Source organism: Rhinolophus hipposideros (assembly GCF_964194185.1).
Source record: "Rhinolophus hipposideros genome assembly, chromosome: 6".
Lineage (NCBI taxonomy): Eukaryota > Metazoa > Chordata > Mammalia > Chiroptera > Rhinolophidae > Rhinolophus > Rhinolophus hipposideros.
The window spans coordinates 38393274-38410607 of NC_138052.1; the positions used below are offsets into that span (position 1 = coordinate 38393274).

Here is a 17334-nt window from a genome sequence, read left to right on the forward strand (position 1 = left end):
GATAAATGTATTTGTGCAAGGTGATTGCAGCATTGTTTATAATAGCAAATGTTTGGAAACAGGCCAATAGTAGTCAGGCGTTGGTTAAATAACTGTATATCCATTGAATGGAAGAGTGCATAATTGTAAAAAAGAAAGAAGATCTACAGGTAATGATATGGAAAGATATCTAAATCATATTAGTGACTGAAAGGGGCAAAATAAGTCATCTATCTCAATTTGCGTATTGGCAAAGTTAAAGAAGAAACGGAAATGGTGCCCGGTAAAGGTAGAATGGGGCAAAATGGGAGACAGACTTCAGTGTTTGCCTTGTGCAGTTTTGATTTTTGAACCATGTAAATATATTACCTTTTCCTTTTAAAAAAAATGCATTTAGTAAGCCCTTAAGACAGATGCTTCACGAATTGCAATTACAACTATAAAGGGAAATTCAACAAAAGATGCAGTCTTTTCCCACAAAAACACATAATGGAGTTCAGTGACAAAATACAATTTGGTGTTTTAAAAAAAATGTTCATTTTGTATGTATCTTGCATTTAATCATACTTAAAATGTCAAGTCTTATTACTAAGCTGAGAGACTTTTCTACATTCTACAAAAGTTGTTCTACATTAAAATTATTTTTTTAAAGGGTCTTAAGTTGTATTTTAACATGCTAGCATCTTAATATAGTTATACTAGTGGGGAAATTTTTAATATAAGACCATTACTTACCTGATAAATACTTCTTTTTGTATGGGACTATAATACAAAAGAAAATCAGAATTAATATTTAAGTATGCTTTGTTCAAGATTGCCTTTAAACACTTTCACAGTAAAAAATGAATCCTTTAATAGCTTAATATTTAATAGCTTAATATCCTTATTTCCATTGCTTGGTCAATTGTCTATGTTACCTGTTTTAATCTTAGTTTTTAAAAAAACGATATAGAGGTCTAACAAAATGCATTAGCTTGGCTGGATGGAAAAAGAATAAGGGAACTCAGGAAAAAGACAATGATGAGGTAAATGAAATAAGATTTTAGTTGGAGAGTGGAAAAAGCATAGTAATAAAAGTATACAACTGACTACCTCGTTAGGATTTGCTCACTATTTCTGATGTTTCAAAGTTACAGTTTAATGAAAAATTTGTTTTTTTATAATGGTGCCCTGAGGCACGATACATAAAAAGAACCAATTTTTTAAAAACCCCATAAATACTAGAATTTCAATGCTACTACCATAAAACTGACAGATTGAATATAATCATCATAAAACTAGTGAAGAACTCGTCTGAAGCAAGTAAAAAAAATGTATCTAATTCCAGATGTAAAGAAAGGAAATAAATCAGAGGCAGATGTACTGTTTTGGTTTACAGGGCTGAAATAGAAGGGGGCAATACTAAGGATACAAAATGAGGAAATGGCTGTGACGTGTTTCAAGCATCCTAAAATCGTATTTTGAAATTTTAAGTGTCTTTAATGAGAAAACAATTCTTTCTAAAACTTAGAACAAACTTTATCTAATGTTTAATAATAACATCAAAATGTTGTGGGACAGGATAATTTTGTTCACTGGAAAGCATTCTGATGGGTCAAAAAGTTTATATTTTAATCCAGAATAAATTATAAACTACAATACAATTTTTCTTTGTTACACAGGAGATATTACTTTTTGTACAAAATCATCTTCTTTGTAAACATAGAATTTTGCAATCTTTAGAATTCTGGAATCAGACATTATTCTTCACCCCTCCCACTGTTTAATCACATGCAAAGAGGTTATGATAATTCCTTTGAACAACAAGAAATTTTGACCTCTCGCAAGCTCTCAGAATAAGCAAACAGAATAAAAGTATGCATGGTTCACCTGATCCAGCCCTACCTCTAAAGTGTAAAAGAGTTACATGCTTGACTTCCAAGAGACTTGGGAACAAACCATCCTAATACATTCTGAAGTCTTGCTCCCTGTATTGAGGCACACTTATCTCAAAGTTAGTTTAAAACCAGCCCTACTTTCCCACCCCTCTTAGAATGGAAAAAGGTCTCCAATTATACTTACTAGCCGCTTTACAAAGGGTTCCTTGCACAGAGGGAACTTCACAATTTCCTTTTTTCCATTTGCCAGTCATGGTGTGCAGAAAGGCACAGGTGTCAACTAGATCTTCCTCATCGTCTTGGTCTGCCCACTTATCAAATGTCATATTTGACTTATCAAACCACTTGAAACTCTCATCTGTCAGTTAAGAATATTGTCAGCATTATCACAGTATAAAAGAAAGCCAAAGAAAAGGGTCTAGGATTAAAGGTGGGAAATTACTACTAAAGTATGTCCGGTCTAAACTTTTGGTTGTAGGATTTAAATTAGGACGAATATATCCTGTGTACAGGTAAATCAAGTATCGGTTCTAGAAGGTTCTGAAGATGTCATTTGTAAAGAAAAAGAATACAACATTTTAAGGGAAGTAGCCAAGAAAACAGTTAAATAATTGTGACCATAGTCATTTCACTTCGAAAATAATTATACATGTACTTTCTATTTTTTATAGTGACAGTAAGTACATGTACACTAAATAACCTTGCTAGCTCAGTCTACCTGTATCCTATCAATCATTGACACTAATACTGATTTTTCCAACCCTACCATATGACAAAAATACTGAGCCAAGAACCACATTTTAATCCAGACAAAAGAATCAACTTTGACTCGTACATGTGAAGTACATTGAGTTGCTCTGGGAAAAGCTATGGTGTAAGTCATGAGTGCATACTGAAAATACAGTCTGTGGGGACCAGAGGAAACAAACTTGAACGAAAGAATTGAAGAATCTTTAAAAAGTCATCATTTTTAATAATATTAATAGGAAGTAAAAGTGATATCCCTCAAGGTAAGTATCACTTACCATCTGTGTCAAAAAACATGCCTAGTAGGATATCATCTGGACCTTTCCATTGTTTTTTCAAAGTATCCAGTATAAAAGCATTTTCTTCTTCATTATGTATGCTTATCATGTCTGCTCCTGAAATTATTTTAGGAAGAAAAAAAGTCAGCATGTTCCCAGAATCCGTGAAAATCACGTGAAGTATTAAAATACATTATTATAATACACATTACACTTTCACAGTTTTAAAAATTTCAGCTTGAGAATATGCACATTTCTGAAGAGTATATAATCATGAGAAAAGTAAAATGTGATATATTGAGCAGAATCATTTTATAATCTATTTCATTCGCCTATGGTTGATAATTATAAACAACAGGGAGACGAAATACCGTGGGGAGGCTTGAGCAGTTAAACACATTTATGCATCTCTCAACTTTTCTTTTTCCCACTGCAAGCTTCCTCTAGCAATCACGCCCCTCCTATCCTCATTTCACAAATGTAGGGAGGAGTAGCTATGACCACACCCAGGAGAGCTGCAAAGGATGAGGGCAACTTGCCAGAACAGTACCAAAACCTAGTGGAGTTTTAAGGAACAAGTAGTCTCAACCGGCCTTCACGTGCCGGCTGCCCAAAGCCTATGCCTTCCCATGTTTTCCTCCCTGGTCATCCTTAGAACTGAGTCCTGGTTAAGAAAACTGACTGATACAGGAGGTCCTCGTTCTTACTGGATAGTTGATTTTTCCTGGAAGTCACCTGGTTCAAGAGTAAGGAGCAGCAGCCACATACATTTTGTCTCACATTAACTTTTTTGCATCCTGAAAACCTATAAGCTACATAGCACCCTATAAATATTAGCAGTAACTTTACTTTTCCAAGAGGTATTTAACCTTGTTTCTGAACCCAAAGATTCTCTTACAAATTAAAAAATTCCACTGTCAATTTTAATTGGACAATACCTATGAGAATGCCAGTGGAGTCAGTTTCTCTCATGATATTGTATGTTTTTGCAAGATAAAACAATGAATGGTGACATAAAGCTTATACTCAGCAACTAGAAATATGGTGGGGAGGGGACTAAACCCTGGGGGAGACGAGTGACAGGTAATAACATCCTTTCAGCTGTACTCAGCTAAACAAGGAATATAACAATGTTCTTCAGAAATGTGACTTTCCAGCCTCAGAAATTGCAAAAGTAGTAACTTTCCTATTATTTTCCAAGAAGTTGTCGATCCTACACATATTTCAAAGTTATCTTGGAGACTTTGTTTACAATGAATTAAAATACAGGGAGAGATGAGGAAGAAGTCTTTCCTACTACTGAATTACATTTCTTCCCAAATCATCCTGACAACAAAGTCTCCTGAAAACTTCAGAACACAGGCATAGAATGGAGGTAATGCAGGACGGGTTCCAAACCACTGCAATAAAACGAGTACCGTGTTTCCCCAAAAATAAGACCTAGCCGGACAATCAGCTCTAAAGCATCTTTTGGAGCAAAAATTAAGATATATATAATATATATTATGTTATATATTATATATAATATATGTTATATGTTATATATAGTATATAATATAGTAAAATAAGACGGATCTTATATTAATCTTATATATAATTTTTCTTATATATTAATAAAAATTAATATATATAATACATATTGTTATATGCAATATGTTATATATAATATATATATTATAGTAAAATAAGACCAGATCTTATATTAATTTTTGTTCCAAAAGACGCATTAGAGCTGATTGTCTGGCTAGGTCTTATTTTCGGGGAAACACAGTATGACAACAAAGTGAGAATTACCATAAAGCAAGTTGTAACCTTTTTGCTGGTAGAGGGTCTTTCCTTCGATTTGGGAAAAAATGCAACATCTGTGAAGTGCAATAAAACAAGGTACGCCTGCATTGTCTTAGATCAGTGGTTCTCCAACCTGAGCATGCATCAGAATCACCTGGGCTTGTGCACTCCCTGATGCAGGAGTGAATGGGGGCCTGAGAGTGTGCATTCCTAACAAGTTCCCAGGAAATGCTGATGCTTCTGATAGAGACCACTGTCAGAATGACAGGAAGCTTAAATAATAAGGTGTATTTGACATCACTCTAAAATGGGTAATTTTTTTTGTAATAAGTTAACAGTTAAGTGGGGAAGAGAAAGAGATCCTATTATGTCCTGATACGGTAAGAAAAATCAGTATTAGGTTATTACTTTTACATCTTTTAAAAGAGCTTTGACCAAGAAACTTACAGAGAGAAAAATTATAGGGACAAAAATGTCCCCCAAAACATACCATATTGTTAAAAAAGAAAATCACAAACTAGGCAGACTAAAGCTCTATTATAAATAAAAAGGCATACACCCTAATAGAAGAAAAAAACTTCTTATACTGTGAAAAGGGCAATTCACCCTCACCAAAGGAAATGTAATAAAAAAATATGTGAAAAATATAATATCACTGGTAGAGAAATGAAAATTAAAATAAGCAGACTTCAAACAGTGTTGACCTTGGGTGTAGAAAAATAGGTACTCATAAGTGGTCAGTTGGAGTAAAAATTAGTACAATCTTTTTGGAGACAATTTGGCAAGATGTATCAAAAGCCCTTAAAAACATACATAATCTTTGACCCAACAATTATGCTAAGGCAATCTTTGGCTCTGCTCAAAACAGACACACTCGCTAATGTTCGTTCATCACATTGCTTATGACACTGAAAGACGAAATAACCAATATTAGAGGATCAATTAAATCAATTATAGCATGTCTATATAGTGGAATAATGTACAGTTATTAGGAAATATCTATTCTATATTTACAAGCATAGATAGACATTTTTAAGGGAAAAAGCAAATTACAGAATAGTTTGATTAATATCCATATATATGTGTATATGTGTGTGTATGTATGTATGTATGTATGTATATTTTTTTTAAAGCAAATATTGAAATATATTTGCCTAAGGGGTAGGGGAAAGTCTAGAAGGATACTTACCAAAATGTTAATTCATTACATTTCCTTTGGGTGGTACAATTTAGGGTGATTTTTTTTTATTTTTTAAAAATGTGCATATGTGTTTTTCTAAGTTTCCTACAGTGATCATGCATTAATTGTGTAATTAAGAAAGAACTTTTAAAAGAAAAAAGATTGACCTTTAAAATACGTAATAATACTTTAAATAATCCAAAATCAGGATTCAGCAAGATTCTCTGAATCATATCTCCATTTTTAAAAACTGATGGTTCCAGCTGCTATCACCTCCTGTCTGTTAAATGCCATATAGACTTTTAATCTCTTTAACCCTAGTACTTACTTGTACTTACTTGTGAAATGTGACCAAAATGCCACACTAGAAAATCCTCAAGGGAAATATTTAACTAAGTTACAGTTTAGGCTTAAGCATTCAGATATGAGTTTTTCATCATTTTTTCTGACCTTGTAGCAGCCAGTGGAACTTAAATGATTTTTAACTTTGTAATCTAAGTAAATACTGTATAAACTTAAATTACTATGTCAGGCAAATAAGACACACTTTCATTTTCTTTAACAAATGACAGCATAAGTCCCTGAAGAATATACATGCACAAGTAAATTTCTTTTTACCATGTATTACCAATAACAATGTATTACCTGCTGAGATGTAATTTGGGCCTTTAATTCTTTTTATGGCTAGTGACATACTCATAGATCACAAACAGGAAAGACTGAAAATATTTATTTTTTCTATTATAATGATAATATATAAATTAAAAGTAAATGTTTCAAAATAAATAAAAATTTAACCTCTCACAGTTATTTTCCTATATGAACAATAATATCAAGAAAAAGGAAAGGTAACATCAAGTAAATTAGCACAAAGCACTGGAAATCTTTCTAAATAAAGCTCTCTGCAGCACACAAGTCACTTATTTTCTACACATACCCCTAATGATAGGTTTAAGATACAATTTTGTATAGCTGTGAAGATTCTATAACTTTAAACATAAATATTCTAGTATTCCTTATGCTTTTTTTCTGCATACATAGCAAACACAATTAATTTCTACCTATTGTTTTAAACCAAAACACTATCCTAGCCAAAAATAAGTAACAGTATTATAAACTAATTTTAGCTAATTTTCTGAAGCATCAATGAAATGGGTGTTTCCAGCATAGAAGTAAATGAAGAGGACTATCAAATAAATGGTGAGGTTATCAGAAATATGTGAGAAATTTTTTAAAAATCAGTAAGACAATCCGAATTTATACATCTTAAATGGAGAAAAAAGACAGTTTTCTTTAGACACAAGATAACATTGTATAAGCAAATTTGTACATAACAATTTAAAATTCCTAAATGGCTGCCATGCTTGAAAAAAGAGTTAATGACTGAGTCAAGCAATCAAAAATCAGGCCACAGAATTGCTGGGTGTTTTCAACTTTGTTTTGCTTTGTGTGCTAAAGAAAAATAGCAAATCCAGCTAACTATAGCTGAGCTGTAGCAGAAGTCAGTCACAAGTATTGTGCCTCTGTATAGTAAGCAGTTGCTTAACTGCTTACGAGAAGTATTAAAGCTGGACAATGAACTTTCAGCTTGTGGTTCATACACGCTATTAATAACAAGAATATAGGAACATGTCTCTTCCTGGCTCTCAGCCTCTAATATCATTTCTGTTTATTGAAATCTGTGTTTGTGTCTAAGTACAAGAGGGTGCCAAAAAATGTATACACATTTTAAGAAAGGAAAAAACTGTATTAAAATTGTAATAATATATACCGATAACAAAAGATGAATACAAGTCACGTTTGACTTCTGCAATTACTAGAGATCCTCAAAGTGATTACCATCGGCATCCAGACACTTCTGATTACGGCGAACAACGGCTTGAGCAGCGTTGACCAAAGTGTCCACTTGATACATTTTTTTTGGCACCTCCAGTATAGCTAATATAAATGTTTCTTTTTTTAAAAAGATAGAATATAGTTGTAGGGGAAATCCCATTTTAAAAATCTTGTAAGACCAGCAAAATTCCTATTATTCAATACCCTTGAAATGAAACCAAACTGGCATATTGAAAATTTTGTCTTGTTTTTCAAAGAGCCAATGTTCAACACCATTTAGCAGGTGAGAGTTTTTCAGAAGGAAACAGTATGTATTGAGTACTACATGGCACTTGATAGGATTCAAAACTCTGATGCTTACATTTATTCCTTCTATAATAAGTGACTATGATTTTAATTAAAGTGTCCCTGATACAATTTGATATTCTTCCAAAATGTTATACTGGTGGGTTGTCAGAAATTGTGTTTTTTAGGTAAAGAGCATTTCTAAATGTTGAAGTGATGAAGATGGCTAAGACAAAATTTAATAAAATGATCAAGAGATCTTTAGCTCTCTAACAGTAATAAAAAGCACAAAAGAATCGAGGACTCTCATCTTACCATCATAGATATTTCAGTTGAAAAAGGTGTTAGTTCACATCATAATTTACTTTCAAGCTGATGACGACAACAATTAGAGTCTTAACAGCAAGGATGCGCTTTGGACCAAACAGCCAAATACATAAAGCGTACCCAGCACACCTTTTTAAAAATAACATTTTTATTTGAAATATTTTACAAGGTGAAGTTACAACTACATTTCCCAGAGAACACTGAGTATTTCCTCTAGCAAATAGCCTTTTTCTCATTTTTCTTTACTGCAGTCTCACATCATGGTCCCACGTAATCTGACTTCTGCCCACCCGCATGCCTGAAACAGCCCTTTCAGGGCAAAAGAACAGAGGGATTAAGAGCTCTGGTCTGAAAGTCAGACAGAGCAGGTTTGAATCCTGGCCAATTATTACCTGTGTGACCCTGAACAAAGAACTGAATTTCTTCTCTTGAGGAAAGGAGGCTAATAATAAACTACCTGATAGGTTTTTATAATAAGGAAAGCCAGTGCAAATATATGATAGCTTAAGCACACAGTGCCTGGCACAGAGAATGCACAATAAATAGACACTGTTGTTGCTAAAATCCTGTCACTCTTCTTTGGACAGTATTGTCTAACATCTGTCTTCCAACTCAAGAGTTAACGTACATGCAATTCCACAGCCTGTGCCTTGTGTGTTGTAGAATAAAATTATAAGGACCCAGGTAAAAGGGAAATATGACGAAAACCACTGTTTTAAAAGAAACGGGTGAACACTATTTGTGGGAAAAAACAAAAAGAATAAGTTCCTTACCACGGTCAGTACAATGACTTCTCACATCCTCTATGTTTTCTACTTTGATGGTTTCTTGAAGAAAAAGATAACAACTGTTTTGGAACTGAACCCAGGTGGAGGAAGGACAGTCTGTGTGGAAAAAGAGAAACATTGTTAAATAACTTGAGAATAAGAATTTCATGAATTCCTAAAGAAAATATTAAATTTTCACAGAAAATAAAGAAAGGTAATTACCCTTGTTAATTTAGCAAAAGGCTCTCAGTCTTTGTTAAAAGAAGAAATTGATGAGTGTGATAGGAATTTATTTTTCTCCATTGTCTGTCTATGTGGGAAAAGAGAAGTGTGCAAATGATTCTTTTCTGATTTTACAGAGCCAAGTTCTAAGTTTTTTGGTTGCTTAGGAATTCGATCATAAATTATAGCATTATTGCCAAGGCAACAAACTATCAAGGAAAACAACCAGTCAGAATCACAAACTCTCTTTAAGGTTATCTTCACAGCATGCAGTAACAATTCCAAAAGTCTTAGTTTAACAAAATCTTTTTGTTAGAATTATACTTCCAAGAACAGAGAAGAAAACAAGTTGCTAGATTATGAATATTCAGACAAGTTTTCTTTTTTTTTCTTTTTCAGAAGTTACATATATTTATTTTTCTCGATCTAACAGTGATCAGTCTGATCACAGCAAATTGAACAGATTGGGTTTTGTTTATTTGTTGATTTAGACAAGTTTTCATATTGCACAGGAAAACAAGATTGATGTTCTTAATTTAACACCTCACCAAAGCAGACTCTTTGAACTAGTTCTATGAAACAACCATCTCTCTTCCTCTACTGTTGTGGAGTAGAGGTGCCTCTTCTTTATTTCTGTCTTTGTTTCTGTCTTTTGTTGTTGTTCATTATAAAGGTATGCATTTTTAAGCCTTGGTTCTGGAATTTCATTAGTGAACATTAGAAGCAAAAGTAAGCCTACAAGTGCTTGTTTTCACTGGCCAAAATGGACCAAGGATACGAGGATTTTACTGAATTCCAGTGAAGAAAGAGGCATAAGGCAATACTCTTCCATATTGTCTTAGGGGAAAGCACTAAAATTTTACCTAGTTTTATTTTAAAGTTCTGCCCGTATTATAAGTTTAATATAAACAAGTAGAAGAATGCCCCCACTACAAAGATCAGAACTTAACAGTCAGCTCTGTTAGTCTAAATTCAACAACCTCGATTTTACTAAGCTCATAATATAGCAGAGACTATTAATTGTCCCCAGTACTTGACCTCCGCTTCTTATATAGTATAGAGTCCATGGCCACCAAGCTCGAGTATATCCCAGTCTTCTGGTAACTTCTGGATAATGAAGTGCGAGCAGAAGTGAAATGTGCAAAATGTGCCTTTTGAAGAAGTGTGTTCCCTGGACCCTATTTCCCTTTTCCCACAGGGTAGAATGTAGTTATCCATCTTTAATCTTGTAAACAATGGAAACAGCCTCGGAATAACAAAGCAACAAGACAGAAGGATCCTAGGTGGAGCCATCATATCACACTCAGACTGTGACAAGAATGAAAGTACACTTCTACCTTGTTAAGCCATTGTTAATTCAGGTCACTTTTGTAACTGCGGTGACCAATAATCTAATTAACACAATGGGCTACTTAAAATTATCCCAATGTGTCAGCTGTGAGTTTTTCCCCGGCCTCATACTGCTTGTTTCATTTGGTAAACCATCCAAGATGTACTAGCAATTAGGGTGGGTGTTCCAAGGTACAATGTATTCTGTGTACAGGTATTTTCTTTCCTGCTATTTTACATGTATTTGCATTACACATGTAACTACCTTGGCTTGAACTCTGGTGGGAATCTAGAACTTTGCCATTATGATCGCTTAAAGGTAGTTGGATAGGGAATATTTTAGCAGAAAGAGCAATTTCCTTTGGGAAAATGCTCTGAATGAAATATTAAGTAAAAGAAAATCTGGCTATAAAATTATATGTGCAGTATGATCCCAAATTTTAAAAAAACAAGAAGTCCAGAAAGGTTCAGGAATTGGAGAGGCCAGACACCTTTGTAGGAAGAGAGTTGAGGGAGGGCTTGAAAACAAGGTGCTTGGTTGAAAGTCCTGTGTAGGACTTTCTAAATTCTTTCTGAGAAACAGTGCTCAGCCATGTCAGTTTCACTATATACCTCTGCTGCCTTATTTGAAAGTCTGGCCCTTACTCAGAGAAAAAGACTTATTTCTCCAACTCCACTTCCAGACCATCAAATATTATTTTTCTCTCCCCCTGTCTGCTCATCCCTCAAAGGTGGTATATCCATATATATATATGGATATATATATATAAAAATATATATATATCTATATATGCATATATAGATACATATATGTATATATATATAAAATAAATATAAAAAATATATTTATATAATAAATTTTATTTATTATATTTATTATATATAATTTATTATATATAAATTTATATATATATATATATATATATATGTATATATACCACCTTCTCCAAGACCTCCCCACTGGAATTTATTTTGACTTCCACTTGCAATTTCATCACCTAATTCTTTCTCATTTAGGTCACCATCCAATGGCTGGGTAAAGTACCAGAAGGAATATGGCTTTGAAGTCAGTCAGACTAGAATTTTTTATATTGGTGGTGAGGCCTTGGACAACTTATTTCCTGTGTTTCCTGAGGAAAACAAAAACAAAAACTCATTGGATTGATTGTTGCGAACATTAGGCAAGAAGCTACAGAAATGCACAGCATAGTGCCCAATACAAGGAAGGTGCTCAAAACATGTAGCTTTTATTGAGTATCATCATTCTTGGTACCCTTACCCAGTAAGCAGTGACCTTTCTGAAAATAGGGACTGAGCCGTACTAATCATTGGATCCCCAACACCTCTGTCATGCAGGGTGTCATGCGGGGTCTCTGGTCCCGCACAAGAACGAAGAACATGGTGAGGTCAAAAAGGAACACCCACAGAGCCACAGATAGGGGAGTCATACCACTATATTCTTGCTGGAGGCTGGGTTGGAGACACAGGCAGCAAGAGTCGCAATTTGCCATCCGCTTCTTTGCCAACCAACCAACCCCACTTGCTAACTGCAATCCGTGCTTGCTAGCTCAGCCACGGCAGTTTTATCAGTGGCTAATGGCTGACCGGTTACATCTGATGACCAACTAGTCACAGCTGATGGCCATCTACTACCCGAGCCAGCACCTTTCCACATGAGGCCGAGAGCCTGGAAACTGCTCTCTGGGGCTCTGTCCCCATAACCTCAGAAAGCTCTCGGACTACAATAGGAATGTGAAACACTTTGCTGAATGAATCCTCTATCTTCTTCATCCTTCAGTAGCTTAATTTATCATCTCTTCAGCAGTTCAAACACTTCCCTTACCAGTGTATTCATCTTTTCCTTCTAGAATCAAGCTAAGTTTCTTATATCCTAAAATATAACCAGATTGACCTTGTTGCCAATTCTAATACTTCTACTGGAATGTTTTTAAAAACTAAACTTTTTATTAAAATACACCGTAGAATAAGTCATAAATACACGGCTTGGTGAATCTTCATACATGAACATTCCCATATAATTATCAACGAGATGAAGAAACAGAACATGAACCTCTTTTGATCACCACTCCCCTCCAAAGGTAATAGGTAATAACTATCCTAACTTGTAACACCATAGATTGATTGTGCCTGTTTTTGAACTTCATAGTAATGAAATCATTCAGTATGTACTCTTTTTGTGGGGTTTCTTTTGATAAACGTTACTTTTATGAGATTCATTCATGTTGTAATGTGTAGCCGTAGGTTATTCTTTCTCATTGCTATATATAGTATGAATTTATTCATTCTTTCGTTGATGAATATTTGGGTAGTTTCTATTAGGTTGGTGCAAAAGTAATTGTGGTTTAAGAGGTTAGAAATTATAAAAACCGCAATTACTTTTACACCAACCTAATAGTTTGTGTCCATTACAATTAAATTGCTATAAACATCCTGGTCCACATATGCATACTTTCTTGTGGGTATATTTCTAGAAGTGGATTGCTGGGTCATAGAGTATATACTGTGTTTCCCCTAAAATAAGACCTAGCCGGATAATCAGCTCTAATGCGTCTTTTGGAGCAAAAATTAATATAAGACCCAGTATTATATCATATCATATCATGTCATATCATATCATATATCACATCATATCAATAATTATATAATTATTATTATATTATATTAAAGACCTGTCTTATAGTAAAACAAGATGGATTTTATATTAATTTTTGCTCCAAAAGACGCATTAGAGCTGATTGTCCTGCTAGGTCTGATTTTCGGGCAAACACGGTACATGTGTCTAGCTTAGCAGATACTGCAAAACACTTCTCCAAAGTGGTTATAAATCTTATAAGCAGCAAGTAGGTTTTTAAAAAAAATCCAGTTTGATAATCTTTGTCTTCTAACTGGAATATTTTACTTAATACTGAATGTAATTACTGATGTGTTTGAGTTTATGTCTACCATTTTACTATTTGTTTTCTATTTGTCCTACTTGTTTTATGTTCCTTTTTTCCCTTTTTCTTCTTTTTGGATTAAACATTTTTAAATTCCATTTTTTCTTTTCGTCTATTAATTTTATATTCTTTATTTGTATTTCTGTAGTGGGTACCCTAACTACAATATGCAACCTCAATTTCTTAGTACCTAAAATAAATTTGTAATGTTATCACTTCCTAGACAATGCTAGGATCTTAGAATATTTTAACTTCCTGGACCTCCCTTCCTTTATTGTTTTATTACTATTTTGCATGGTCAATGTTCCTTTAGATTTAAACACATATTTACCTATCTATTCTGTTGCTCTTCATTTCTTCTTACATTTCTGGGTTGCTAACTGGGATAATTTACCTTTTGCCTGAAGAAATTCCTTTGGTGTGACTTTAAGTGCAAATCTACTACAAACTCCCTTAATTCATGATTTTCTGTAAACGTCTTTATACTGCCTTCATGTTTGAAGGATATTTTTGCAAATACAGAAATCTAGAATGGCAGCTTACCTTTCATTTAAGATGTAATTTTATTGTTTTTTGGCTTTGATCCTTCCTAGTGAGAACTCCACTGTCAGTCTAATTGTCGCTCTTTCTGGCAGCTTTCAAGATTTTGTCTTTATTTTTCAGCAGTTTGACAGTGGTATGCCCAGTTGTTCTTGTTTTGTTTTGTTTAATCCTGCTAAGAAATCACTGTACTTCCTGAATCTGTAACTTATTTTCATTGGTCACTTTTGGAAAGTTCTTGGCCATTATCACTCCAACTAATGGAGTGCTACTCCATTTTCTCTCTCCTTCCTTTTTGGGACTCAAATTATGTATACGTTAGACTTTTTACCATGTCCCATATATCCTCTTTGCTCTTTTCTATATTTTTAATACTTTCAGGTCTCCATACTATCATCTTTTTTTTTTTTTTAAGATTTTATTGGGGAACAGTGTGTACTTCCGGGATTTTTCCCAAGTCAAGTTGTTGTCCTTTCAATCTTAGTTGTGGAGGGCGCTGCTCAGCTCCAGATCCAGTTGCCGTTGTTAGTTGTTAGTTGCAGGGGGCGCAGCCCACCATCTCTTGAGAGAGACCAGCAACCCTGTGGTTGAGAGCCCACTGGTCCATGTGGGAATCGAACCAGCAGCCTTCGGAGTTAGGAGCACAGAGCTCCAACTGCGTGAGCCACTGGGCCGGCCCCCATACTATCAATTTGTTCCTTCTGGTTTACTAATCTACTCTTCAGGTTTAACAAAATTGCTGTGAAACCTGTCTATTGAGTTCATAATGTCATTGAGTTTTCAGTTACAGAATTTCAATTTGTATAGATTTTTATAGATTCTGGGTCTCTGGTGAAATTCTCAGTTTTATTATCTATATCCTTGAAATTACAATAGTTAAAGTCTGTTTCTGATAGCTAATTTCTCGGTTACCTGTTGGTCTGTTTTCAGTTTTTGTTTTTCCCCCATTTTGGCCTGTGTCTTGTTGTGCCTGGTAGTTTTGTTGTTGTTATTGTTGTTATTTTTAATCAAATACCAGACACCATGGAGGAAAACTGAAGAGACTCTAGATGACATTCTCCTCTACAAAGGATTCTGGCATGCAGCTAGATTATTAAAAATTACCTTAATACAGCCAGGGATTGAGTTGAACTGAAGAAGCATTAGAGCCTTTGTGAGGCCCAATATCCATGGATCTCAATTAAAAGCCTGGATCTTAACTGGAGCCCCTCTTCTTTGGTAAATTAAACTCAAATTTTTGTCTCCTTAAACACCATGAGACTATCAAAAACTCTGCTCTACTTTTAGTGGCTTAAAATTTTGGCAACTCTCCTAAGGGGAAAAGTAACACATAACAGTATTGGGCTCACCTCAACAAACTGCCTTAGCAGCTCTATGAGCTGCAATATAATTCTTATGGAATTTTCTCTAGATTTTCTAGCTGTTCTTAGGGGGAGTGTTAGTCTCCCACTCATTATAGTCAGGGGCAGTATTCCCACTTCCACACTTCTGAACAAGTTACCAGTAATTTCTCATTCATCTAGCTATTACCCATCCAACAAACATTTGCTGAGCAACTCCTATGTGTCAGACAGAATGGGTAGTGCTCAGGAGTAAAGAGAAAGGGATATAAAGAGGAACAAGCCCTACACTGCAAGTTATTAGTCTGATGGGAGAGTCAGACATATACATAAAAGATACCACAAATGTATGACAGGCAAAATGCTACAAGACTAGAAGAAAGAGTACACGACTTGTAGAGTAAGGGACATTTCAGAAAGGAGGCAATATATGAGCTACAATTCACAGGACAAATGAGATTGCCATGCAGAAAAGGAAAAATACAAAGAAATTCCAGCCAGAGGGATTACCATGAAAAGCACAATGAGAGGCATCTAGCAAGAAGTCATATATCCATTGAATGCATGAACTAGGCAGGTCTCTCCCCCCTCCCCTTTCTCCCACCTGATAATGCTTTCTGTATTAAGACAAGAAAGAGAAAACAAACACTCATTTCCAGAATGAAACTCAAATTGAAAGTCATAAGGGCAGAAACTCTGAAATGCAAACTTTGATTTTCTTTTTTTTCTTTTTTCCTTCTGCTACTTATCCCTGGTTCCTTCTGTTGCTTTTTCTTTAGCCTTATGTAATTAAAACAACAACAACATTGACATAGAAATGGACTCCATTACACATTTAATCTGAAACACTTATAAATCATTGGTAGGTCTGAACCAGGAGTTGAGAAATGCTCTCCTGTATTATTTCTAGTCAAAGCTGCACATAGTATTTCCTAGTATTGGTAATATATAACTCAACAATATTTAAACAATCAATAATTTTTAAAATACTGTGTATACAGAATAAAGCATGTCTATTAAGTATGCAAAAGTATAATCAGCACCCAGTGAAATAAAATGTACAAATTATTTCTTTGCATACTTGTAGTTAGTTCTTATGCTTTTTAAATTATAATCTGATCTCTAAATCATCTGATCTTTAAATCGTCTATTGATTAAAGTATACTCTTATTTCAGTGGCAGCTCACGTGTCAATTCTCCATAAGGTGTCCATCCCTCACCTTCCTGTAACCTCTGACTCCTCGGAACTTCTCCAGTACTAAGCACTGCACTATGTGTGAGAGATCCTTTCTGGTTACAAAGACTACAGATTTGTTCAGGTTACCCCAAATAGTAGAGATTTATTGTAGAGATCCATGGGGTAATAACAAAATTGAGGATTCTATGTCAGCATATAGGCCTCTTAGGCTTTTTCATACCAGGTCCCCACCTTGGGCTGCTGCTGCCTGGCCTAGAGTAGTCAGCCTTTAATTTAGGAAAGTCTTCCAATTTTGATTAGGGTGGTGAGCACAGCATGGCACACACCATGGGGACCTATGCAGAAGAACCATAGGTAGCCATTCTTCTTAGAAAAGGGACTATGTTATCCTTTGATGACCTACACACGTTCATACAGCACTGATTAAATCCTGCTCTGTATGCTAGTTATCTGGTACTTACCCTAATTTCCCAATTGGGCTGCTAACTGCATGAGAACAGAGGCCATGTTTTAAATCTAACTGTACCCCCAATAATAGCTATCATAGTGTCTTGTACATAACAAAAGACAGCATGCAGAGAAGTGGGACAGTGCAGGGTTCTAAGCATATTAGGCTGTGGAGCAAAGTCTGGTTCTGACTTCATGATCTTGGCTATGTAACGTAAGGTTACTGTGTCCCGGGTT

General features: G+C 34.7%; 1 protein-coding gene across 2 annotated transcripts in view; it reads right to left on the reverse strand.

Annotated features, from left to right (window-relative positions):
- The window catches only part of LOC308499240 (CD302 antigen-like), a 112475-nt gene that overhangs the window by 8061 nt on the left and 87080 nt on the right, over positions 1-17334 (reverse strand). For both annotated transcript variants that reach the window (XM_081052296.1, XM_081052297.1), the window contains 4 exons: positions 9071-9181; positions 2882-2998; positions 2041-2214; positions 715-741 (listed from right to left, as the gene is read on the reverse strand). In XM_081052296.1, coding sequence (XP_080908422.1) covers positions 715-741; positions 2041-2214; positions 2882-2998; positions 9071-9181 — 429 coding nt within the window. The remainder of the gene's footprint in view (positions 1-714; positions 742-2040; positions 2215-2881; positions 2999-9070; positions 9182-17334) is intronic.